A 27264-nucleotide genomic window follows, 5' to 3' on the forward strand; every position below is an offset into this window, starting at 1 on the left:
GGTCTCCTGTGTATGCTTGGCAAGTACTGTACCACAGAGCTGTATTCTCAGCACCACTTGATCTCTTTTTTAAAGTTATTTATCTTCTTTCTCACTTCTCTGTCCTCACTGCTGTGACATTAACCCTTCTAATCTTTCATTTGCAATTATTGCACTGTATTGTGTTAATTGTGTCTTTCTGGGTGACTAAGCTCTTGAAGAAGTGCAGTCATGTTTTATTCTCTCTTGTATCCTCCTCCCAGAGAGAGGCAGTATTACTATAGTGATTAAGAGTACAGGCTCTGGGCTCAAATCCTGGCTCTATCATTTCTTGGGTATGAGATTGGACAAGTTATCTTATTCCTTTATGCCTTTGTTTCCACATTTGTAAGGTAAGGTAAGAATAGTATCTATTTTATAGGACTGTTGTGATTATTAAATATAAAGCACTTGGAAAAGTTCCTGGGTTATAATAAATGTTGAGTAAATATAGCATCTATAATGTTAATATATAAACATCTATCTATTAGTATTTCACCTGATGGGAACCCAGTTAACATCTTATTGAATTAATAGAGGGGATTCCTGAATCGATCAAAAGATTGAATTAGTTAACCTCTAAGTACCTCTACAGCTTTCAACCTAAATTTCTGTTTTATGTCATGGCTTAACCTTTGGCCCAGGAATTGGTGGATTCTAGTTACGTGGCAAATATAATGCTTATCCAAAAGAGCTAATGCACTTTTAAGAACTGGCTTTTGATCTGTCTGGCACTAACATATGCCATTGTGTATATTCGTGGCTAATTAAATAGGGGATGCCAGTTTTTATGCTTGAATGCCTTTCGTTTGAATGGAAACCGCAACTTATTATTTCACAGCAGGATGGCAAACTCAGCAGTATTGCTTTTATTTTTAATTAGGCAGTCATCCTGAAACGTGTCTGTATTTGCTGTGTTGGTCCATAGAAAAGATAACAGCTGAGCAGACCTGTCATGTAGATTTGCCATGTGTTTGGTCTTGAAACACAACTAATATGCTTGTCAGTATTTCTGTTCTTAGAAATGAATGAACAGTTTCCTGGGCTACATATCACTCTTAACAAATCCTTATTTCATTTGGATTATTTAGGGGATTTTATGATTATAGAAAGAAAGTATGTTTAGGATATTAGCATATTATGTTTGCATTCTTTTTCTATTTTTTATACCTAGGATATAAAAATTCACTTATAACTCAGAAATCTGTTTTCCTCACTTGGGGGGAACTTCATTACCAATTCTATACACCATGATAGTTAGATGGAAGAATTTTGGTTACTGGTTGATAGTACCATATCCTGCTATCTACTATCTGTGGTTGATACTTTTTCAGTGACTGATAGGTTTTCAGGATTATATTTTATGCCTACTCTACAGTGAAGTTTCATCTACTTTGAGTTATTATATTTTTCCTGTCACTTTGTCATCCATTTTTTAGAAAGCCTGTTTGAATTAATGCTAATTTTTATGTCTGAAATGACTAAAGGCTTTTGTCTTAGAGGCTGATGAGTTATCATCTGTGCACTTTTTAGTCTCTCTGTAGAGGAAGGGTGGAGAATAGTAGTGACTTTCTATAGCTAATTTGCAAATATTTTTTCATAGAAATTTAGCTATGATTCTGGAGGAGATAGTCTGTAGTGGGAAACGCTTAGATTTGGGAATGATCAGATTTGAATCTTAAGTTTGCCACTTGTTTGTGTTTGAGCAAGTCTTGATTTCTCAGGGTCTTAAGTTTTTCAAAACCCTTTACATTGGAAATGATAATACATACTTTACAGAGTTGTCACAAAGATTAGAGGTAACATACATAAATGCTTTGTAGAATTCATGGGCCATAGTAAAGGGTGACTGCAGTTATTATTCAAAAGCACTTTAAAACCATTAAGGTTTCTTTTCCTTTTTCTTCTTTTTGGCAGTACTGGGAATCAAATCCAGGGTCTCGAGCATGGTAGGAAAGCATTCTATCACTGAGCTATATCTCTAGCCTTTCCGAAGCATTGTACACAGTAGTATGATCTGAGAGTCCTAAAAGCTTCCTTGATTCTCTGGAAAATGATTTGAAGAATTCCCACTTTGAAAAGATTAAATATATAATATTAGTCATAGACTATTTTTTCAAATTTATTTTTAGTTGTTGATGGACCTTTATTTTATTCACTTATTTATATGTGGTGCTGACAGTCTAACCCACTGCCTCACACATGCTAGGCAAGTGCTCAACCCCAGCCTTTAGTCATAGACTATTTAACTAACTTTTTATTTTATTTTAATTTTTTTTTTTTTGTAATGCGGATTGAACCCAGGAACACATTATCGCTGAGCTATATCCCTAGTCCTTTGTTTCTTCTTTTCTTTCATTTTGAGACAAGTTTCTTGCTAAGTTCCTGAGGCTGGCCTTGCGTTTGTGATTCTTCTGCCTCAGCCTCCTGAATCTCTGGGAATACAGGTGTGCCCCACCATGTCTGACATCTTTTTTTTTTTTTTAATTGGTACATTTTCATACTAATTTATTCATCCAAACCTTTTTTTAATTTGTTCTAATTAGTTATACATGACAGCAGAATGCATTTCGATTCATTGTACACAAATGGAGCACAACTATTCATTTCTCTGGTTGTACGTGATATAGAATCCATACCATTCGTGTGATCATACAAGTACCTAAGTTAATGATGTCAATCTCATTCCACCTTCTTTCTCACTCTCCTGCCCACTTCCTTCCCCTCATTCCCCTCTGCCCAATCCAAAGTTCCTCCATTCACCGCCCCCCCAATTATGAATCAGCATTCACATATCAGAGAAAACATGTCCTTTCAACCAAAGCTTTTAATGTACCTTCTTTGTGCAAGACAAATCAACCCCCAAACTCCAACAGAAATTAAAAGTAACCTTAAAAAGAAAATGCCTATGTAAAAGAAAAGTTTTTAATTTATTTTTTTAAAATATTTTTTAATTTGTGATGGATCTTTATTTATTTATATGTGGTGCTGAGAATCGAACTCAGTGCCTCACACATGCTAGGCAAGCACTCTACCACTGAACTACAAACCCAGTCCAAAGTTTTAAATTTCTACATTTATAAATATTGAAGTTGCAAATACATTTACTAGCAGGTGTGGTGGCGCACACCTATAATCCCAGCAGCTTGGGAGGCTGAGGCAGTAGGATGGATCGTGAGTTCAAAGTCAGCCTCAGCAATGTTGAGGTGCTAAGCAACTCAGTGAGACCCTGTCTCTAAATAAAAAAGAGGGCTGGGGATGTGGCTCAGTGGTTGAGTGCCCCTGAGTTCAATCCCTGGTAACCAAAAAAGTCCACATTTACTAAAAAATTATCTGTGTGTGTCCCTGTAAGCCACAAAATTTTGGTTTTTTTGAAAGACTACTACAGATTGTTTCCTAGTTTAAAAATGATTAAACTTTTCCAACACAGTATTTCTCAGTTGGGGCACTACTGGCATTTAAGATAGGACAATTGTTTGTTGTGCAGGACTGTTCTGTGCATTGTAGGACATTTGGTTTCCCTGGTCCCAGCCCACTAAAATACCAGTATTTCCCATCCCACACTCCTGCCATTGTAACAATAGCTCCTCCCTAACAAGACAACCCTTCTCACCCTGGAAATTTTTACATGCTCCTTACTTGAGAACCACTGGGACTCAGGCTAAAATATTTTTAGTGAAGCAGATCAAATATTACCAGTTTTCATTTTTAAAATCCAAGTATTTTATAGTACTGGGAATTGAACTCAAGGGAACTCTACCACTGAGCTACATCCCTAGGTCTTTTTATTTTGTATTTTGAAGGTAGGGTCTTACTAAATTGCAGAAGCTGGCCTCAGACTTGTGATCTTCCTACCTCAGAGTCCTGAGTTGCTGGGGTTGCAGGTATATGCCATCATACCCTTCTAAAATTCCAAGTTTTACAGGCTTAAGATTAATTATTCTGGGCTGGGGAGATAGCTCAGTTGGTAGAGTGCTCACCTTGCAAGCACAAGGCCCTGGGTTCAATCCCCAGCATCGCAAAAAAAAAAAAAAGATTAATTATTCTTACTTGATCAGTAAAGTCTGATCTCTTGAACCAACTAGCTTCTTTGGAGTTAAACTGCATTTTTTCCCCAACTGTATTTTTTTAGTAAATGTAAGACTAACTATTTCCGTTCCCAAAAATGTTTGAGAAGCACTATTAAATCAAAGGATAATAGTCCATAAATAAGACCAAAAGATGTAATCTAGATACAGAAGATATCTTAAAATCTCAATAATTTCAATTTTCTGATTTTAAATTAATACATTTTCAGATTAAAAAAAATAAGGTGTGGTTTTCAAGTATGTTCATACACACCTTTATGCTGCCTTTTATGGCTGATTAAAATTTATCAGATTACATTGAAAGCCATTTATAGCTTAGTTGATTTCATTTAAAATATGGTTATTTTGTATACTGGCCAAGGGAACAGGAGTCATGGTTTAGAAATTTTCTATTGCTCACTACATCTCCAAAATGAATTATTAATAAAGTTCTTACTCCTGTGAAGGGCACTGTACTTTTTAGCCCTCATTTTGGCTGTTTAGTAATTAGTATTACTTTAGGATGTAAGAGGGGTTCTACACTAAATGCCAATATTTATTATGCACTCTATTAACATTTTAAATTTATGACTTGAGCAAGTGAAGCTATCCAAAATTTCCCAGTTATAAATACTCCCTGGACCAAAAACTGTAGTGGAATTGTTGGAGAATAATAGTTTGAAAATCTGAAGACTTGGCTTGTACACTGGGATGCTATTTATTTGCCAAATTATTTTCAGTTTTCTTGGCTTAAGCATACTGCATAGCTGTTGTATTAGTGATAGACTTAAGGGAAAAGAAAAACTGTTAAACTTTTTTTTAAATGAAAACATTTTAAATATAGAAAAGAATGCAAAAATAATAAATACCACCTAGAATTACTGTTTCAAAAAATAAATAATAAACATTATTTTGTGTTGTTATAGGTTTATTTTTTGAAGAAAAGGAAACTAAACATTATTGCTGTAGTTGAAGTTTTTTGTTTTCCTTTCTTCTCATTTTTCCTCACTAAGGCAACTACTATCATGAATTTAGTGTCTTTCTAGTTTATGCTTTTAGACATTCACTATAAATCAGTCTATTTATCTACCTTTAATATTTTGATAGAAATTGCATATTTGCTCTTTGCCAGGGACTGTTCATCTAATCAACAGTCCTATGGTTATTATAAGGATTAAAGGAACTTTTATATATATATATATATATATATATGTAAATAAATTAATGTTAGCTACTCTCTTTACTTTCATTTTATGAATGGGTAGTTGAAATTGTAGAAAGGTTAAATAACATGTCCACATTCATACAGCTGCAAGTTAAATTTTTTTTTTTTTTGTGGTGGTACTGGGGAAAAAACTAGGGGTGCTTTACCACTGCACTACATCCCCAGTTCTTTTTTAAATTTTGTTACAGGGTCTTGCTAATTTGCTGAGGCTGGACTCAAACTTGCTTTTTTTTTTTTAGTTATAGACGGACATAATACTTTTATTTATTTTTAATGTGGTACTGAGGATTGAACCCAGTGCCTCACATGTGCTTGGCAAGAGTTCTACCACTAAGCCACAACCCCAGCCTGGCCTCAAACTTTTGATCCTCCTACCTCAGCCTCCAAAATTGCTGGGATTGCAGGCATGTGCCACCATTCCTGGTTGTGCAAGTTAAATTCTTATTTGAACTGAGGTGTTTGCTTTATAGGCCATAATGTTCATTACTGTACTGTCCTGTCTCTCTATAATTTAAGTATATATTATTTTGTATGTTTTTTAAAAATACATTTTAAAAATAAAAATGATATACTGTAGGGGGTGGTTGTCCAATTTTTTTTGTAACTTAGAAACTTTTTTGAATGAAAGTTTAGTGATATCACTAACTAAACTTGCTCTTTCACCCCACTCAACATTGCTTTTGAATTATACTTACATTGCTTGGTACAATTTATGTAAACCCTGTATAGTTTACTGGTAAATATGCTATAATTTTTCTATTGCTCTTATAGATTAACTTTCAGTTGTTAATCTTTTCCCTTCCCCTTATGACATAGAATGGTAAAATGAATGAAAATTCTTGTTCAGGTCTCCTGTATTTATATATGAGTTTCTCTTAAGCATATAATAAAAATAATAGTTTCTCACTTTTGAAGAGTGCTGTGAGCACTGACACAACATATTTTTTCAAAATAAAAATATCAAAATTGGGTTTGGGATTGTGGCTCAGTGTTAGAGTGCTTGCCTAGCATGCATGAGGCACTGGTTTTGATCCTCAGTATCACATATAAATAAATAAAATAAAGGTACTATGTCCATCTACAACTAAAAAGTACTTTAAAAAAAAAAAAAAGACTGAAATTAAAAAAAAAATGCCAGTCTATTGTAAAGTTTTGTAACAGGGCTTCTATCAAACCAGCTCAGCTGCAGTTAACAATTCCTTACCTCCTCCTATCCAGCTAAGAATATAAAACCAGACCTGTTGAGATGCAAAAAACAATTTTGTCTTTCATGCTTTAGTATAGAGAACTATGATCTGCCACCCCCAAGAACCCTGAGGCACAAGAGGTGAATAATGTATTTCATTAAAAATGAAATATATCTCAAACAATTAAAAGTCAGTAGATGGAAAACCTGTCAAATCAGTTAGTTAATTTAGTACACAATTATGTTTTATATATTCAATTTCACTTTAATATGACTTATTTTTATTTTCTTTCATTTTTCTATTTTTTGTTATTATGGCTTATTTTTCTAAAGTTACATTTTTCCCCCTTCTTTTCTGTCTCTCCCAATTGCAATAGGCTGGGCCTTCCTCTATATTTAAGTCTTTGTTGTCTTTTCTATCCAGATGACTAATTAACTCCTTACATCTTTTATAGTGGAAAAACACTAAACTAAGGAATAATGAAATGGAAAAATTTTGAGCTTTGCTGGATAGAGCTTGGTTCCAATTCTGGTTCTGCTGGCTGTATATGCTAGATAGGTTACTTAATCTCTGGAGTCTGCTTTTCTTTTTCTTTTCTGTAAAATACCTTGGTGGAGTGTTTTAAGGATTAAATGAGAAAATGTTAATAAAAATCCTGGAGCTTAAATAAAACAAAACAAAAACAAACAAACAAAAAACTGTTAACATTCCCCTCTTATGCTGTACAGGATCCTCAACTCTTAGTGTACATAAAGACTCACTGTGGAGCTTGGTTAAATTTTCAGGCCTCACCCTAGAAGATTCTGATTTAGTAGGTCAAGAGTGAGGAGCTTAAACAAGCTCCTCAGGTAATTTTGAAGCAGATGATCAACAGACATACTTTGAGAAATGCATTTCCTTGGTTCCTTGATTCCTTGGTTCCAAGTCTAGCTTTGTTAATAAACAGTTTATAGCTTTTACTTATAGCACTTCTACTTTCTTGGCCTTGTGTTTACTCAAGTATAAAATGAATGATTACTTGATGATCTCTATTGACTGTCAAATTTAAACATTTTTTGGGTTTTTTTTGTTTTTTTTTTTTTTTTTTTTGGATTGAACCCAGGGTCACTTTACCTCTGAGCTACATCTGTGGCCTTTTAAAAATTTTTATTTTGAGACAGGGTCTTGCTAAGTTGCTAGGCTGGCCACAAATTTGTGATCCTTCTGCCTCAGCCTCCCTAGTTGCTGGGATTGCAGGTGTGTGCCACCATACCCAGTGCATAAAAATTAAAAAGTGTTGATCTTTTAACCCAAAAGTTTTGTTCTTGTGACCTTAAACTTCTGATTTGTTGGTCCTGATGTCACTTTTTAGCAAAGGTTCAATGGTGGTAATACTGAAATGTTTTTATTCTTTGAGTACTTGGATTATTCTTCCTTCTTTGAAGACTCTGGTAGAACTAGTTTAAGCAAAAATAATTTATTTTAGGAATACAGGAATATTTTATGGAACCTTGTCACAATGCAGTTAAGTCTCAGGAATTGGGAGACTACAGCACAATAAGGAAAATCAAATTTCTCTCTCTCTCTTTCTCTTTTTCTCTTTGTAAGTTGGCCTCAGTAATTTCTTAATTTATTTTCTGCCTTCCAGGCTGCATGGTAGAAAACAGCTATGGCCAGTAGTGCCTGACTTTACATAGTCTCCATTTTAGAAAGCACTCAAACTGAGGCTGGAATATGTTAATTCCAATTCCAAATTGCCATAAAGCAACTGTGAATGGTGCATATTGAGTAGAGTGTTGTTTCTGGTTATGGCAAGACAGTCAGGGTCATGTTGTAAGGATGGCCTTGGGACCCCTGCCATGATTCTCCTATTTGAAGGTGGAGGAAGTAGGCTGGGTAGGTATTCATCATATTTATGAAAGCATCTCACTAATTGGATACTCACAAGGTTGTATTTTGCAATAAAAATCAAAGAAGACCGTCCCCACACACAAAAATAAAACCACAAAAGCAATTTTGTATTTTGTTTAGAACCCTTATAATCTATTGTCATGGGGAAAAAAGTGAAAGTATGGAGAGTAGGCTAAAAGAAAAAGTGAGCTTGTGCTTTTTTCTTAGTTATGTATATGCCATGTGGAATGGAGTCTTCTGTTGTCATTTCTACTGTACTGTGTTGTATAATCAATAGTGAAATTTAAGATTGCTTTTGGATATAGTTTTCTTTTAAAATTATAACAATTTTGAAATTTGTTGTCTTTTATCTATTTGGACTTAATTTTTCAAATTAAGATAATTATGTGATGATGCAAGGAGAATTGGTAGGAGCACAGGCTTTTGAATTAGTCTTGGATTTTAATTTTATCACTACAAGGCAGTGACTCTGTGATTACGTGATCTCTCTGTGAAATGAACATGATAATTCTTATCATGAATTATTTGAGAATCAAGCTCTTAAGTGCATGCTTTTGCCACTAAGCTATGATGCCAGCCCATGTTTTTATACTGTTTCCTAGAAAGTTAGTGGTTAATGAATGATAGATACTATCATTGTTATTTTGTTACTTAGAATGTAATTGATTATCTTATGTACTACTCATGTTAAAGAGTGAATACATCTTGGATTTTAAATATATCAGTGGTTTTTTTTTTTTTTTTTTTTTTTTTTTTTCTGTACCATGGATTGAACCCAGGGGCACTTAACTACTGAGCCATATCCCCAATCCCAGTTCTTTTTATTTTTTATTTTGTTAAGTTGTTGGGGCTGACTTTGAACTTGTGACTTGCCTCAGCCTCCTGAGTCTCTGGGATGACAGGCATTTGCCACCACACCTGGCTGTTATCGATGTTGTTTTTTTTTTTTTTTTTTTTTGTGGTGCTGGGGATCGAACCCAGGGCCTTGTGCTTGCAAGGCAAGCACTCTACCGACTGAGCTATCTCCCCAGCCCTATCAATGTTTTTTGAAGGTAAAGACATAAAAGTATTTTTTAGATCTGAAGATCAGGAGATAGAATGTGAAAGGAGCTGGGTGCGGCACATGTGTTATTCCAGCTATTAGTGAAGCTAAGGCAGGAAGATTGTAAGTTTCAGGACAACCTGGGCAACTTAGTGAGACCTGTCTTAATAATAATAATAATAATAATAATAATAATAATAATAATAAAAAGGACTGGGGATTATAGATCAGTGGAATAGTATGCATGGACTCAATTCCAGTATGGGGAGAGGGGTGCATATGAAAGGAAATAATTTTGCATTGAAGTAAAGTTTATTTGCATATATTTATTAATTAATGATTAATGATTTTAATGAGAGTTTTCTGGTTTCTTGTTTAGTGTCAAATTGGAAGAGAAGTAAAATTCAACAAATATTATGTATGGAGTTCTTTCTTAATAGAAGAAAGTGATTATTGAGACTATGGATCGGAGCAAACGGAATTCAATTGCAGGATTTCCTCCACGTGTGGAACGTCTTGAAGAGTTTGAAGGTGGTGGTGGTGGAGGGGATGGAAACATGACTCAGGTGGGAAGAGTTTGGCCATCCTCATACAGAGCTCTTATAAGTGCCTTTTCCAGACTGACACGTTTGGATGACTTCACCTGTGAAAAAATAGGATCTGGTTTCTTCTCTGAAGTGTTCAAGGTGAGTGATCTTTCAGTTTCATGTTGTTTTGCTGATGGTCACATTTAGTGCAGGGCTGATATTTAAGTAGGCCAAAGGTTTTGTCTAGTCAGGGTACTGTGCATTTTGAGCAGTTTTAAACTCCCCTCTCACGCTATTTATTAACTTGTAGGATATTTTATTTGCTTTATTTATGAAAATAATACGTGATAATCGAAGGTTCAAAGAATATAAAAGTTTCTCCCACTCCTGTCTGATCCACCCATGTATGTAAAAGTATATGTATAGTCTCCAATAACCACTTTTAACCATTTGCTGTATTTTTATACCATTTTCTGTGCTGTATACATGCATATATAAAATTATGTATATAGGCAAAACATTGCACAAACAAAATAAATAACAAAACTACATGTTAGTTTTGCTTGTTTTGTTTTTGTGTTAGGGATCGAACCCAGGGCTTATGCGTAATAAATGTGTGCTCTACTATTGAGTTTTACTCTCAGTCTCTGTTAGCTTTATTTTTTTTATTTAGAGATGGAGTCTTACTTATTGTGTGAGGTGATTCTCCTGCCTCAACCTTCCAAGTAGCTGGAACTACAGGCAACCTGCCACCTCATTCAGCTTGTTTACTTATTTTTGATAAAATTGAAACTTTAGGGCTGGGGATATAGCTCAGTTGGTAGAGTGCTTGCCTTGCAAGCACAAGGCCCTGGGTTCAATCCCCAGCACCACAAAAAAAAAAAAAAAAAAAAAAAATTGAAACTTTAAGACTCCCAAGAAATCCTGTTTCCTTGATTTATTCTCTCTCCTAGAAGATTATTTTGTACCTTTTCTTCTCTCATCAAATCCCAATATTTCCTCTTTAGTTCTTTCTCAGTGATGATCTCCTATAATTTGCTGAGAAAATTGAAGCAAGCAAAAGAGAACTTGCACAAACTCCCATCACTACAAAAAGCTACCAACTCATATATACATACATATATATATATATATATATTTTTTTTTTTTTTTTTTTTTTTTTTTGTACTGGGAATTGAACCCAGGGCTTGTACATTCTAGGTAAGTACTCTATCCTAGCCCAGATTTTTAAAAATTTTGATACAGGGTCTGGCTGAATTGCCCAGACTGGCCTTGAACTTGGATCTTCCTACCTCAAGTTTCCTCAAGAACTGACATCACAGGTGAGCCACCATACACAACTCTTGGGAGCTTTTTCCAACCCATATGTTTATATGCTTACTCAACCTTTACCCTTGTTGTCATGGAAGAACTAACTATGTTCCTCTCTAATTCCTTATTTTCATTTGTATTTTAATTCCTGTTTCCGTTTACCTACCAAAATGACCTAAGAAATTCTCCAGTCTTTCCTATGAAGTATTTTTACTCTCTGATAATTATTCCCATCATTATCTTAAAAAATGTTCTCCTAAGGGAATAAAGTCTTTTGACTCTAGCTATACTTCTCTATCTCTTCCCTTTTGGATCAAAATAACTCCATAGAATTGTACCCACTTAGTGTCTCCAATTCTTTTCCTACTAGTTTTTCTCTTAGTTTTATTATGGTTAAAAAAAAAAAAAAATATATATATATATATATATATATAAAACATAAATTTTCTCCCCACCTCCAATAGTGCTGGAAATTGTACTTGGGGGTTCTTTAATAGTGAGCTACCCAGCCCCCACCCCCTTTTTTTTCAGTATTAGGGATTGAACTCAGGGGCTCTCAACCACTGAGCCACTCATCCCCAGCCCTATTTTGTATTTTACTTAGAGACAGGGTCTCACTAATTGGCTTAGTGCCTCACTTTTGCTGAGGCTGTCTTTGAACTGGTGATTCTCCTGCCTCAGCCTCCCAAGCTGCTGGGATTATGTGCATGTGCCACTGTGCCAGGCTCCCCAGCCCTTTTTTAATTTTTAATTTTGAGGCAGAGTCTTGCTAAGCTGCCAAGGGTGGCCTTAAACTTGTGATTCTCCTGCTTCAGCCTCCTAAGTAGCTTAGTGCGTGGCTCCTTGTTAACCATTTTTAAGTTTACACTTCAGTAGTGTAAATTACATTCACAGTGTTGTGCATTGATTACCACAGTCTGTTTTCAGAACTTTTATCATCCCAAACAAAAATTCCGTACCCATTAAACATTAACTCACCATTTCCCCCTACTCCCAGCCCCTGTTAACCTCCATTCTAATTTTCTGTCTCTATGATTTTGCCTGTTTTTTTTTTCCTATTTTTTATTGGTGCATTATAGTTGTACATAATAGTGGAATTTGTTGCTATATATTCATACATTCATACAGTATAATAATATAATTTGTCCAATATAATTCCCTATTGTTTCCCCTTTCCCTCCTGACTTTGCCTATAGGAGACAGTTCATATAAGTGGATTTGTACAATGCTTGTCCTTTTGTATTAGAATTAATTTACTTTTTTAAAAATATTTTTAAATGTTGATAGACCTTTATTTTATTAATTTTTTAAAAATATGTGGTGCTGAGAATCGAACCCGGTGCCTCACACATGCTAGGCAAGTGCTCTACCACTGAGCCACAACTCCAGCCCTGAATTAATTTACTTTTTATGTTTCAGGTTATCCATGTTATATACTGTATCAGAATTTTATTCTTTTTGATGACTGAGTAATAATGTATTACATGTAGTTACCACATTTTCTTTATCTGTTCATTTATTTGTGGACATTTAAGTTGTTTCTACCTTTTGGCTATGGTGAATATTGCTTCTGTGAACATTGACATATAAATATTTGTATGAACATTGACATACAAATATCTGAGATTGGGCTGGGGTTGTAGCTCAGTTGTAGAGTGCCTGCCTAGCATGTGTGAGGCACTGGGTTCAATTCTCAGCACCACATATAAATAAATAAAATAAAGGTTCATCGACAACTAAAAAATATTTAAAAAAAAAATCTGAGTCTGCTTTGAGTTGGGTCTCAGCTTTAAGTTCTTTCTAACCCATAAGTGGAATTGCCGAGTTACGTGGTCATTTTATGTTTAATTTTTAAAAAATAATTGTGGTAGAATACATATAACATAAGATTTTCTGTTTTAACCTTTTTTTTTTTTTTGGTACGGGGGATTGAACCTGGGGTTGTTTAACCACTGAACCACATCCCCAGCCCTTTTATTATATTTTATTTAGAAACAGAGTCTGTCTGAGTTGCTTAGGGCCTTGCTCAGTGTTGAGGCAGGCTTGAATTTGTGATCCTCCTGCCTCAGCCTCCTGAGCTGCTGAGATTACAGGTATGCACCACTGTGCCCAGCTGTTTTAACCATTTTTGAGTGTACAGTTGAGTAGTGTTAAATATATTTACATTGTTGTGCAACCAAACTCCAGAATTTTTCTTCTTACAAAACTGAAACTCTATACCATTATAGTCTATGCCCTATTTCTCCCTTCCCCCAGCCCTTAGCAACTACTATTCTACTTTATGTTTCTATGAAGTTTGACTATTCTGGATAACTTCAATAAATGAAAACATAGTATTTGTCTTTTTGTGACTGCTTTATTTCATTGTCTATGTTTAACTTTTTGAAGAACCACCAAACTTTTTTCTGTAGTAATTACACCATTTTATGTCCCTACCAGCTACACATAAGGTTCTAATTTCTCCATATCTTCACCAACACTTGTTTTTCTTTAAGCCAGACATGGTGGTGTACACTTGTAATCCCAGTTCCTTAGGAGGCTGGGGCAGGAGGATTGCAAGTTTGAAGTCAATTTGTGCAACTTAGTGAGACCCTGTCTCAAAATAAAATGGGCTAGGAGTGTAGCTCAGTGGTGGAGTGCTTGACTAGTATGCTCAAGGACCTAAATTCAACCCTCAGTACTGCAGAAATTAAATTAGTGGGTAAAATGTTATTTTGATTATGACTAGGCATGCAAAGCTTTTTTTCATGTGCTTATTTACCTTTTATATGTCTTCTTGGAGAAATGTCTATTGGAGATTTTTGTGCATTTTCGGGAAGTATTGAGAATTGAACCTGGGGTGCTTAACCATTGGACTAAATCCCCATCCCTTTTTATTTTGAGATAGAATCTTGCTGAATTGCTGAAACTGGCTTTGAATTTGTGAGTTGCAGGGATTACAGTTGTGCACCACCATGCCTGACCTTTGTGTGTTTTTGAATTGTGTTTATGTACTTCATACATAAGGAATATTTACATCTCTTATCAGATAAATGATTTACAAGTATTTTTTTCCATTTTCTAGTTTTTCTTTTTACTGTTCCCCACCTTCTTTGCTATGTTGCCCATGCTGGTCTTGAATTTCTGGTCTGAAGTGATCCTCCTGCCTCCAGCCTCCTGAGTAACTGGAACTACATGCATGTACTACTGTTCTTGGCTTTTCACTCTTTATTTTTTTTATTTTTTAATTTTTTTTCCAGTGCTGGGGATTGAACCCAGGGCCTTGTGCTTGCAAGGCAAGCACTCTACCAACTGAGCTATCTCCCCAGCCCGGCTTTTCACTCTTTTGATAGCATGTCCTTTGTTGTGCAAAGGTTTTAAATCCTGATTAAGTTTTATATATCCCTTTTTTGGGGGTGTGTCTTATTGATGAAATTATTACCAAATCCTGTGTTGTGAAGGTTTTTCCCCAAGTATTCTTTTTTCTTTTCTTTTCTTTCTTTCTTTCTTTTTTTTTTTTTTTTTTTTTTTTTTTTTTTGATGTGCTGGGTATCAAACCAAGGACCTTGTGCATGCTGATAATACTAGGCAAGTGCTCTGCTACTGAACTGTATACCCCTGGGCTCACCAACATTTTCTTCTAAAAGTTGTGTAGTTTTACTTCTTATATTTAAATTGTTGATCCCTTTAAATTAATTTATATATGTGGTGGTAAGACAGTGTCCAATTTCATTCTTTTGCATGTGAACATCCAGCTTTTCCCATAACCATGTGTTGTAAAGACATCCTTGTCAAATGTCAATTGACCACAAGTGTGAAGTCCTTTTGGTTATCAATCATTTATATAACCTGTACATTTATATTCTTTACTATCTTTGTCTATTGAATGTTGTACTTATATTGCGTTAGTAATTTATTATATTTATTTAGGTGTTACAAATATTTCCTCTCTGCCTGTCTTTGTCTTTCTAGGTATTTTATTTTATTTATTTTATTTTTTAAATTTTTTTATTTATTTAATTTAATTTTTTATTTTATTTTATTTATTTTATTTTATTTTTTAATTTTATTTATTTTATTTTATTTTATTATATTTATTTTATTTTATTTTTGGCAGTACTGGGGATTGAACTCAGGGGTGCTTAACCACTGAGCCACATCTCCAGCCCTTTTTATATTTTATTTAGAGTCAGGGGTTGCTAAGTTAGAGCCTCACTAAGTTGCTGAGGCTGGCTTTGAACTTGGGATCCTCCTGTCTCAGCCTCCTGAGCCACTGGGATTACAGGCCTGTGCCACCATGCCCTGGCTTCAAGGCTGGTCTTGAATTTGATAATCCTCCTGTTTTAACCTCCTGAGTAGCTGGAATTACAAAGTCACATCATGGTGACTGGCTTCTTTTTAATTTTTGTGTAGTTAGAGCTATCAGTATTTTTATTTATCACTTGTGGATTTTATATATTGCCTAAAACAGCCTTCCTCATTGCAAGCTTTTGAAAATATTGTTTTTCTAAAGCTTTTATGACACACTTCATTGAATTTAAGATGCCATTGAACATAAAACATGCCTGTAGTCAATTAAACTATGACTGTTCTTGTAAGTTTTATTTGTAGTTAAAGATTTCCTATAGACTTGATTAAACAGTTTTTTCATGTTATAGTTTCATAAAAAGGAAGTGCAGTAGAAAAAAATTGATTAAAGCATTCTTAATTCTTTTTGTATTCAGAATATAACTACCTAGAACCCCCCTCCACATTTTTTTTTTCTGATTCAGAGGGTTTAATATCTGTGTGTTTCATATAATACTGCGCTTTCTTTCATCGAAGGTGTGTTGATTAAGCCAGGGTGATGGTGTTTGCCCGGGTCCCTGTTAACTCTGGAAGCTGAGTCAGGCAGATCTCTTGAGCCTAGGAATTTGGGCCCAACTTGGGTAATATGGTGAGACCCTATCTCTTAAAAAAGGCGGGGTGGGCTGAGGGCATGGTTCATTTGTGGAGCGAGTTTGGTGATGTCACTGAAGGAGTTCTGAGAGTTCCCGAAGTTCCCTGACCTCACCTCAGGATGAATAGGGTTCTTGGCACATGTTGTAGAAATGAATTTAAGGCTGTGTCAGAGGCACAGAGATTTATTTAGAAAAGTATAGACACATTCAAGGGAGAATGTGGTCTATCTTGAGTGAGAAATGCTTTTATAGTTCTCAAGCTCCTCTTTTAAAGGAAAATTGGTGAGGGGAGGGCGTGGGAAGGTACGTGAGAATATCAGTTTGATGTTCACAAAATGGTTTATGGTGGTCTGGCCATTTTCAGGATCCTTAGGCTGATGTAGTCTCCATTTTCTGATCAGTAGATGAGATTGGAAAGTACCTTAGATGATAGATTTCTTAAAATATTTGCTCTCTTTGTTTCATCTGTTTATTACATAAGCTAATTAATAATGCTGTAAGTGATTTTTATAAGCGAGTGAATTTATATTAACTTTGTTATTTACAGATTTCCCAGAAATTTGGGAGTGACAGGTCTGGGAGAACTAACTTAGGTAGGGTGACAGGACTGGGAGAGAGAACTGATTCAGGGAGGAAAGGTATGTAGAGCTTTAGCATAAGGCTTCATTCTTTTTTTTTTTCCCCTTTGTTTTGTCTCCTTCCTACTTATTTTTCCTATGCTGTCTCAGTGATGCATAATTTCTTTTTTTTATAAAATATTTTTTATTTTTACAGACTGCATTTTGATTCATTATACACAAATGGGGTACAACTTTTCATTTCTATGGTTGTACACAATGTAGATCCACACCATTCATGTAATCATACATATATATATATAGGGTAATACTGTTTCATTCTACTATCTTTCTGTCCTCCACCCCCTTCCACCCCATTTTCCTCTACACCGTCCAAAGTTCCTTCATTCTTCTCTTCCCCCCACCACCCCACATCGTTATATATTGTCAGGCACTTATCAGAGAAAACATTTTGCCTTTGGATTTTTGGGCTTGGCCTATTTCACTTAGCATGATATTTTCCAGCTTCATCCATTTACCTGCAAATGCCATAATTTTATTCTTCTTTATGGCTGAGTAATATTCCATTGTGTATATATACCACAGTTTCTTTATCCATTCATCAATTGAAGGGCACCTCAGTTGGTTCCACAATCTAACTATTGTGAATTGAGCTGCTATGAACATTGATGTGGCTGCATCACTGTAGTAAGCTGATTTTAAGTTCTTTGGGTATAAATTGAGGCGTAGGATAGCTGGGTCAAATGGCGGGTCCATTCCAAGTTTTCTGAGGAATCTTCATACTGCTTTGCAGAGTGGCTGCACCAATTTGCAACTCCACCAGCAACGTACAAGTGTTCCTTTTTTCCCACAACCACGCCAACACTTATTATTGCTTGTGTTCTTGATAATAGCCATTCTAATTGGAGTTAGATGAAATCTTAGGGTGGTTTTAATTTGCATTTCTCTAATTAGGGATTATGAGTACTTTTTCATATATTTGTTGATCACCTGTATATCTTCTTCTGTGGAGTGTCTGCCCATTTCCTTAGCCCATTTATTGATTGGGTTCTTTGTAATTTGTGTGTAAAGTTTTTTAAGTTCTTTATAAACTTTGGAGATGAGTGCTCTGTCTGAAGTGCGTGTGGAAAAAATTGTCTCCCATTCTTGCTTTCATTTCTTGCACTATGGGTGTCTTGTTAAGGAAGTCTGGTCCTAAGCCAACGTGATAGAGATTCGGGCCAACTTTTTCTTCTATTTGGTGAAGGGTCTCAGGTCTAATTCCTAGATCCTTGATCCATTTTGAGTTGAGTTTTGTACAGGGTAAGAGATAGGGGTTTAATTTCATTTTACTGCATATGGATTTCCAGCTTTGCCAGCACCATTTGTTGAAGAGGCTATCTTTGCTCCATTATAAGCTTTTGGCACCTTTGACTAGTATGAGATAACTGTACTTATGTGGGTATATCTCCATGTCTTCTATCTTGTACCATTGATCTACCTGTCTATTTTGGTGCCAATACCATGCCATTTTTGTTACTATTGCTTTATAGTAGAGTTTAAGGTTTGGTATTGTGATACCTCCTGCATCACTCTTCCTGCCCAGGATTATTTTGGCTATTCTGGGTCTTTTGTTCTTCCAGATGAATTTCATGATTGCTTGTTCTGTTTCTATGAGGAATGTCATAGGGATTTTAATTGGAATTTCATTAAATCTGTATAGTGCCTTTGGAAGTATGACCATTTTGATAATATTAATTCTGCCTATGCAGGAACATGGGAGATTTTTCCATTTAAGGTCTTCTTCAATTTCTTTCTTTAATGTTTTGTAGTTTTCATTATAGAGATCTTTCACCTCTTTGGTTAGATTGATTCCCAAGTTTTTTTTTTTTTTTTTTGAGGCTATTGTGAATGGAGTTGTTTTCCTCATTTCCCTTTCAGATTTTCATCGCTTATGTATAAAAATGCTTTAGATTTATGCGTGTTCATTTTATATCCTACTATTTTGCTGAACTCGTTTATGAGGTCTAGAAGTTTTCTGGAGGAGTTTTTTGGATCCTCTAAATAGAAAATCATGTCATCAGCAAATAGTGACAGCTTGAGTTCCTCTTTTCTTATTTGTATTCCTTTAATTTTTTTAGTCTGTCTAATTGCTCTGGCTAGTATTTCAAGGATGATGTTGAGTAGAAGTGGTGAAAGAGGGCATCCCTGTCTTGTTTCAGTTTTTAAAGGGAATGTTTTCAGTTTTTCTCCATTAAGGATGATGTTGGCCATGGGCTTAGCATAAATAGCCTTTACAATGTTGAGGTATTTTTTCTAGTGTTTTGAGCATGAAGGGGTGTTGTATTTTGTCAAATGCTTTTTCTGCATCAATTGAGATAACCATATGATTCTTATCCTTAATTCTATTGATATGATGGGTTACATTTATTAATTTACGGATGTTGACCCAACCTTGCATTCCTGGGATGAACCCCACTTGATCGTGGTGCATTATCTTCTTAATATGTTTTTGGATGCAGTTTGCCAGGATTTTGTTAAGGGTTTTTGCATCTACATTCATCAAGGATATTGGTCTAAAATTTTCTTTCCTTGATGTGTCTTTGCCTGGTTTGGGTATGAGAGTGATATTAGCTTCATAGAGTTTGGTAGGGTTCCCTCCTTTTCTATTTCCTGGAATACTTTGAGAAGTACTGGAATGAGTTGTTCTTTGAAGGTCTTATAGAACTCTGCTGAGAAACCATCTGGTCCTGGGCTTTTCTTGGTTGGTAGGCTTTTGATGGCTTCTTCTATTTCATTGCTTGATATTGATCTGTTTAAATTGTGTATGTCTTCCTGGTTCAGTTTGGGAGGAGCATATGTCGCTAGAAATTTGTTGATGTCTTCGGTGTTTTCTATTTTGTTGGAATATAGATTTTCAAAGTAGCTTCTCATTATGTTATGTATTTCAGTGGTGTCTGTCGTGATATTTCCTTTTTCATCATGAATTTTAGTAATTTGAGTTTTCTCTCTCCTTTTCTTTGTTAGTGTGGCTAAGGGTTTGTCTATTTTGTTTACTTTCTCAAAGAACCAACTTTTTGTTTTGTCAATTTTTTGAATTGTTTCTTTTGTTTCAATTTCATTGATTTCAGCTCTGATTTTAATTATTTCCTGTCTTCTACTACTTTTGGTGATGTTCTGTTCTTTTTCTAAGGCTTTGAGCTGTAATGTTAGGTCATTTAGTTGTTGACTTTTTATTCTTTTCTTGAATGTGCTCCATGCAATGAATTTTCCTCTTAATACTGCTTTTGTAGTGTCCCAGAGATTTTGATATGTTGTATCATTGTTCTCATTTATCTCTAAGAATTTTTAAAATTTCCTCCCTGATGTTTTCTGTTATCCATGCTTCATTCAATAGCATATTATTTAGTCTCCAGGTGTTGGAGTACTTTCTGTTTTTTATTTTGTCATTGATTTCTAATTTCATTCCATTATGACCTAATAGAACACAAGGCAGTATCTATTTTTTGCATTTCCTAAGGGCTGCTTTGTGGCATAACATCTGGTCTATTTTTGAGAATGTTCCATGTGCTGCTGAGAAGAAAGTGAATTCGCTTGTTGATGGATGGAATATTCTATATATGTCTGTTAAGTCTAAGTTATTGATTGTGTTATTGAGTTCTATGGTTTCTTTGTTTAGTTTTTGTTTGGAAGATCTATCCAGTGGTGACAGTGGTGTGTTGAAGTCATCCAGAATTATTGTGTTGTGGTCTATTTGATTCCTGGAATTGAGAAGGATTTGTTTGATGTACATGGATGCACTATTGTTTGTGGCATAAATATTTATGATTGTTATGTCTTCCTGATTTATGGTTCCCTTAAGCAGTGTGAAATGTCCTTCTTTATCCCTTCTGACTAACTCTGGCTTGCAGTCCACTTTATCTGAAATACGGATAGAAATCCCCACTTTTTTACTGAGTCCGTGTGAGTGGTAGGTTTTTTCCCATCCTTTCACCTTTAGTCTGTGAATGTCCTTTTCTTGAGATGAATCTCTTGAAGGCAGCATATTGTTGGGTCTTTCTTTTTAATCCAATCTGCCAGTCTATGTCTTTTGACTGTTGAGTTTAGGCCATTAATGTTCAGGGTTATTGAGATATAATTTGTATCCCCAGTCATTTGGGCTTATTTTTGGTTTTTAACTTGACTTGGTTTCTCCTTTGATTGGTTTTTCCTTTAAGGTAGTTCCTCCCTTTACTGACCTACATTATTGTTTTTCATTTCCTCCTCTTGGAATATTTTGTTGAGAATATTCTGTAGTGCAGGCTTTCTATTTGTAAATTCTTTCAACTTTTGTTTATCATGGAAGGTTTTTATTTGTCTTCAAATTTGAAGGTTGGTTTTGCTGGGTAGGATTCTTGGTTGGCAGCCATGTTCTTCAGGGCTTAAAATATGTTGTTCCAGGCTCTTCTAGCTTTTAGAGTCTGGGCTGAGAAATCTACTGATATCCGTATTGGTTTCTCCCTATATGTAATCTGATGTTTTTCTCTCACAGCCTTCAAAATCCTATTTTTATTTTGTATGTTAAGCATTTTCATTATAATGTGCCTTGTTGTGGATCTGTTGTGATTTTGTGCATTTGGTGTTCTGTAAGCCTCTTGTGTTTGATTTTCCATTTCATTCTTCAGGTTTGGGAAATTTTCTGATATTATTTCATTGAATAGGTTGTTCAGTACTTTGGTTTGTATCTGTGTGCCTTCCTCAATCCAGATAATCCTTTTTTTTTTTTTTTTGCGGTGCCGGATATTAGCTTTCTACCAACTGAGCTATATCCCCAGCCCCTATAATTCTTAAATTTGGTCTTTTCATGATGTCCCATAGTTCTTGGAGATTCTGTTCATCTTCTCTGTTTGGACAACTTTATTTAATTGTCTGAGGTTCTGTCTTCCAAGTGGTCTAGTCTGTTGGTGATGCTTTTCATTGAGTTTTTTATTTGGTTTATTCTTTCCTTCATTTCAAGGATTTCTGGTTTTTTTTTTTTTTTTGAGAATCTCTATCTCTTTGTTGAAATGATCTTTTGCTTCCTGCAGTTGCTCTTTCAACTGCTTATTGGTATGATCATTCATTGCCTACATTTACTCTCTTATCTCATCCTTTGCTTCACAAATCATTTTAATTATGTATATTCTGAACTCCTTTTCTGACATTTCTTCTACCATACTGTCACTGGATTCTATTAATATAGAATCAAGATTTGTTTGGATCATTTTCTTTCCTTGTTTTTTCATGTTGTTCATGTATCTTCCCCTCTAGCAGTGCAGATCTGGGGTATTGCAGTTTTCCCCCTACAGGCTTATAATGAACCTGTAGATTTCCAAATCCTTTTCTTTAAGGGGAGATCAATATTAGCAGTGCCCAGTACAGACAACATGCAACCCTAAACCAAATAACCCTTATGATGAGGATGTTAACAATATTATCATAAACAGAATGAGTTTAATCATTATCTACAGTATAACAAATAGATTTGCAATAAGATCTACAGTTTCTAACAGAGGACAAAGAGGATGGGAAGGGGTATAGGATGTAGCTGTTAATGGGATAAGAAAAGAATATGTAGAAATTCTAGATTGTAGAAAGAGTGAAAGTATAATCAAAAGAATTTGGTTGTTAGCATGTGAAAAAGGAGAAAGAGAGTGAGGGAACAGGTAAACAAAAGGAAGATACAGCAAGAAAAGTAAAGAAATAAAAACTTAAAATTTTTCAATAAGAAAAAAGAAGTCTACACTATACAATCATATAGTATTCAAACCTCCCAGTCTTCAGTAGCCTGATGCTTGAGAAGTACTTGACAATGAGCTTCCAGTCTCCAGCAGGTGTCTCAGGATGAGATTTGCCCCACTTAAAGATGGGAGATATGGCTTCCAGGATTATCCAAGATGACTGTTCTGGCTTCCAAATGTGTTGGCAAATAGGAAGCTGCAGCTTGGGGTGTGGGTGTGGTCTGATGGAGGTCCTGGAGGCAGGGTGTGGTTGGTCGGGCAGGGGTCCTGGAATCAGGGTGTGGTCTGTTTGCTGGATCCTGGAGGTGGGGCACAGTCAGTCGGTCTGGGAGTGCTGGTGCTAGGGTGCAGTCATTCAGTCTGGGCGTCCTGGCAGCGGGGAGCAGTCAGGTGGTCCAAGGGCTGCGGATGCAGGGAGTGGTCCATCGGGCTGAGGGATCCTGGAGACGGGGTTCAGTCAGTTCGGCCAGGGGTCCTACAAGTCCTGGCTGTTTTCTCAAAATGGCGACAGCCATGTGTAACCAAACCAAATGTGTAGGTACTGTGATGGTGAACTTCCAGGCAACAGCAGGCAGCTGGTGCTCTACTGGTGGTCTGTGGTCAGTCTGCTGGCTGCTGTTGGAAGATTGGCAGGTGAACCTCGGGCAGTGGTGATGGGTAGGCGAAAGGCAGGCGATGAACAGGCAAGAGACAGGCAAATGGCAGATAGTAGGCACAAGACAGTGAGCAATCTGCACTCAAAATGTAGTTGATATGCTGGCAGACTGCAGGTGATTACCATAGGCAAATGGGGTAAACAGCAGGGGATTGGATAAGCAGCAAAAACTGCCTCACCAAGAAACAGATATCCTCAGCTTGAAACCTGAGTTACGGAGTGACAAGGAACGTGGCCTCCTTCTAGTCCACCATCTTGCTTCTTCCTCCTGTATAATTTCTTAAAGGACTGCTCCTGCACTATTGTATCCAGGTGTTTAAACACTGACACCTATTCTACTTTGTGTGTGTGTGTGTGTGTGTGTGTGTGTGCTGGAGATTGGGGACTGAACCCAGGGCCTCACACATGGTAAGGACACACTCTACTAACTGGACTAAACTCTCAGAATCCCCTGCTCCTCCAGCGCATTCTACAAAGTTTGGAATTACAGATGTGTGCTACCATGCTGGTCTCAAAGTAATTTTAAGACATCAAAATTTCAAGATATTCAAGGCCCTGGGTTAAATCCCCACTACAAAAAAAAAAAAAAAAAAAAAAAAAAATCAGATATTAAAGGTTTTAGCCATGGGTAGTGGTGTATACCAGTAATCCCAGAGTCTCTGGAAGCTGAGAGGAGGTTCTCAAGTTCAGGGCAATTTAGTGAAACCCTGTCTCAAAATAAAAAATAAGAAGGATTGGGGATGTAGCCCAATGGAAAGCACCCTTGGGTTCAATCCCTAGTGTTCCTTCCCCTAAATGACTTAGAGATAATGAAATGTAATAAATAGTTTTTAAAAATATTTAACTCTAGCTGGAGTTGTAGTTCAGTGGTAAAGCACCTGCTTAGTGTGTGTGCAGCACAGGGTTTGATCCTCAGCACCACAAAAAAATTAAAAAATAAAGATATTGTGTCCATCTACAACTAAAAAAAGTAAATAAAAAAATAACTCATCTTGAGTTTATTTCAGTGTGTATATACATACACATACATGTTCTACCACTACATCCCAGCACATATATATATATATAGTATTTTTAATGACTTTTTTTGTAGTGCTGAATATTAAATCAAGGACCCCTCATGCATGCTTGTACCACTACCTACATTCCCAGCCCTCAATGGAATTTTATTAACATCAGTGTCATCCTAAGTCCATAGTGTACATTAGGGTTTACATTTACATTAGAGTTCACTCTTGGTACTGGGCATTCTGTGGGTTTAACAAATTAATAATGACATGCATTCATTATTGTAGTACCATACAAAATAGTTTCACTGCCATAAAAATTTTCTGTGATTTATCCATTCCACTTCTTAACCCCTGGCAACCATTCATCTTTTTATTTTTGTAGTGCTGAGGACTGAACCCAGGGCCTTGTGCTTGCTGGGCAAGTGCTCTGCCAAGTGAGTTATATTAATCTTTTTACTGTCCTTAAAATTTTGCTTTTCTGGAATGTCATTCAAATCATACAGTATGCAGCTTTTTCAGATTGACACGTATGTAAGTGTGAGTTGTGCTGGGGGTTTAGATAGGACCCCATACATACTAGGTAAGTGCTCTACCCTGAGCTACATTCTCATTCCTCAGATTGTCTTCTTTCACTTCATATTATGCATTTAAGTTTCCTCCATCAAACCATGTCTTTTCATGGTTTGATAGCTCATTTTTTTTTAGTACTGAATAATAAACTGGATGCTGTGGTGCATGCCTGTAATCCCAGGAGGCTGAGATAGGAGGATTGTGAAGCCATCCTGGATAACACAGCAAGACGCCATCTCAAAAAAAAAAGATAAAAAAATGTGTTGAATAATATATCATTTGCCAAAGGGCTGGGTTGTAGCTTAGTAGTAGACCATGTACTTAGCATTTATGAGGCTGAAAATCTTTTATATGCTTACTTGTCATCTGTATATTTTATTTAGTGAAAAATAAAAAGTCTTTCAGATCTTTTGCCCATTAAAATTTTTTTATTGTTGAGTTTAAGGATTTTTTTTGTATATTTGGGGAAACAGTCCTTTTTTAAAATTCTTAAATTTAAATTTTTTTTACTTGTAGGTGGTCATAGTATCTTTATTTTATTTTTATGTGGTGCTGAGGATCAAACCCAGGGCCTCATGCATGCTCAGCGAGTGCTTCACCACTGAGCCACAACCCCAGCCCTGGGGCAATTAGTCCTTTATCAGATGTGTTATTCACAAATATTTTTTCCCAGACTGTGGCTTAGCATCTCATTTTCTTCACATTATCTTTCACAGAGCACAAGTTTCTAATTTTTTCTTTCTTTTTTTGTATTAGAGATCAAACCCAGAACCTCATGCATTCTAGGCAAGTGTTCTACCACTGAGCTATACCTCAGTTTTTAATTTTAATCAAGTCCAGCTTATCAGTTATGTCCAGCTTATGTCTTTGAAGGATTGTGCCTTTGGCGTTATAATTAAAAATTGCCATTCCCAAGGCCATGTAGGGTTTCTCCTATGTTGTTCTACATTTTACCTTTAGATCTTTGGTTTACTTTTGAGTTAATTTTTGTGTAGAATATAAGAGCTGTGCCTAGTTGTTGTTGTTGTTTTTTTTTTTTTTTGCATGTGGATGTCCAGCTGTTCTAGTACCATTGTTGAGAAGGCTGTTCTTTTCTGTGCTCCATTGTATTGCCTTGTCTTCTTTGTTAAGGATTAGGTGATTTTTTTTTTTTTTTTGATACTGAGAGTTGGACCCAGGGGCACTTAACGACTGAGCCACATCCTCAGCCCTTTTTTTGCATTTTATTTAGAGACAGAGTCTTGTTGAGTTGCTTAGGGCCTCACTAAATTTCAGAGACTAGGTTTGAACTCAATCCTCTTGCCTCAGCCTCCTGAGCCACAGGGATTACTGGTGTGTGCCACTGCACCCAGCTAGGTTAGTTCTTAATATAGGTCTCTCTATTCTTGGACTCTATTCCATTGATCTATTTTTAAATTATTATTATTATTATTTTTGCCAATATCACACTGTCTTGATTACTCCAGTATAATCAGTCTTGAAGTAAGTTAGTGCCAGTCCTCCAACTTTTTTTTTCCCTTGAACAGCCAGTTGGCTATTCTGACTCTTTTGCCTCTTTTTCTGATAAATTTTAGATTCATTTTGTCTATATCCACAAAATAACTTGGAATTTTGATTAGTATTGTGTTGAATCTTGTAGTTCAAGTTGAAATGAACTGACATTTTGACAAAGTTGAGTCATCTTATCCATGAATGTGGAATATCTCTTTTTTATTTAGTTCTTTGATATTATTCATCAGAATTTATAGTGTTCCTCATATAGATCTTTGATATATTTTGTTAGATTTATACCTGTTTCATTTTGGGGAATGCTGGTTTAAATGGTGATGTGTTTTTAATTTCAAACAGCATTTGTTGCCAAGTGCAGTGGTGCATGCCTGTAATCCCAGCAACTTGGGAGGCTGAGGCGGGAGAATCTTGAGTTCAAAGCCTGCCTCAGCAACTTAGTGAGACCTTCTCAAACAAAAAATAAAAAAGGCTGGGGATGTGACTCAGTGGTTAAGCTCCCCTGGATTCAGTCCCCGGTACCAAAAACAAACAAACAAACAAAAAAACCCAACATAAAACTTTATTGAATTTCACTCAGCTGGTTAGAAATGCATTCATTTCAAAGTTAGAGTTTATATCTGGCTGATCAATACCTTAAATAAAAATAGGGGCTATTTTTCTTATAAAACAAAAACCAAAAGCACAGAGATAAAGGATTCCTGGGCATTGCTTCAACTCCACCATTGATGTCAGGGTTGGCTTCTCTGCAGTTCTTAGACTTTTCCTCACCTTGGCAGCCTTATAGTCACCAGATGACTTCTTCAGTTCCAAGGCAGGGAGAAGAGGAAAGAGCATCAACAGTTACATCTTTCCCTTTTGTCAGGAAGGACAAAATCTTTCCTAGAGTCCCAGTAGATTTCAATAGTCAAAATGTGTTTATGGGCTGGGGTTGTGGCTCAGTGGTAGAGGGCTTGCCTAGCATATGTGAGACCCTGGGTTGGATCCTCAGCACCACATAAAAAATAAAATAAAGGTATTG

At 35.9% G+C, this 27264-nt stretch overlaps 1 protein-coding gene across 3 annotated transcripts in view; it reads left to right on the forward strand.

Moving 5' to 3' along the window:
* Positions 1–27264, forward strand: part of Tesk2 (testis associated actin remodelling kinase 2) — a 133564-nt gene that overhangs the window by 12492 nt on the left and 93808 nt on the right. For all 3 annotated transcript variants that reach the window (XM_047539829.1, XM_047539839.1, XM_047539848.1), the window contains exon 2: positions 9809–10115. In XM_047539829.1, the coding sequence (XP_047395785.1) occupies positions 9891–10115 (225 nt within the window). In that variant the 5' untranslated portion in view covers positions 9809–9890. The remainder of the gene's footprint in view (positions 1–9808; positions 10116–27264) is intronic.

This window comes from Sciurus carolinensis, chromosome 1 (assembly GCF_902686445.1).
Source record: "Sciurus carolinensis chromosome 1, mSciCar1.2, whole genome shotgun sequence".
Lineage (NCBI taxonomy): Eukaryota > Metazoa > Chordata > Mammalia > Rodentia > Sciuridae > Sciurus > Sciurus carolinensis.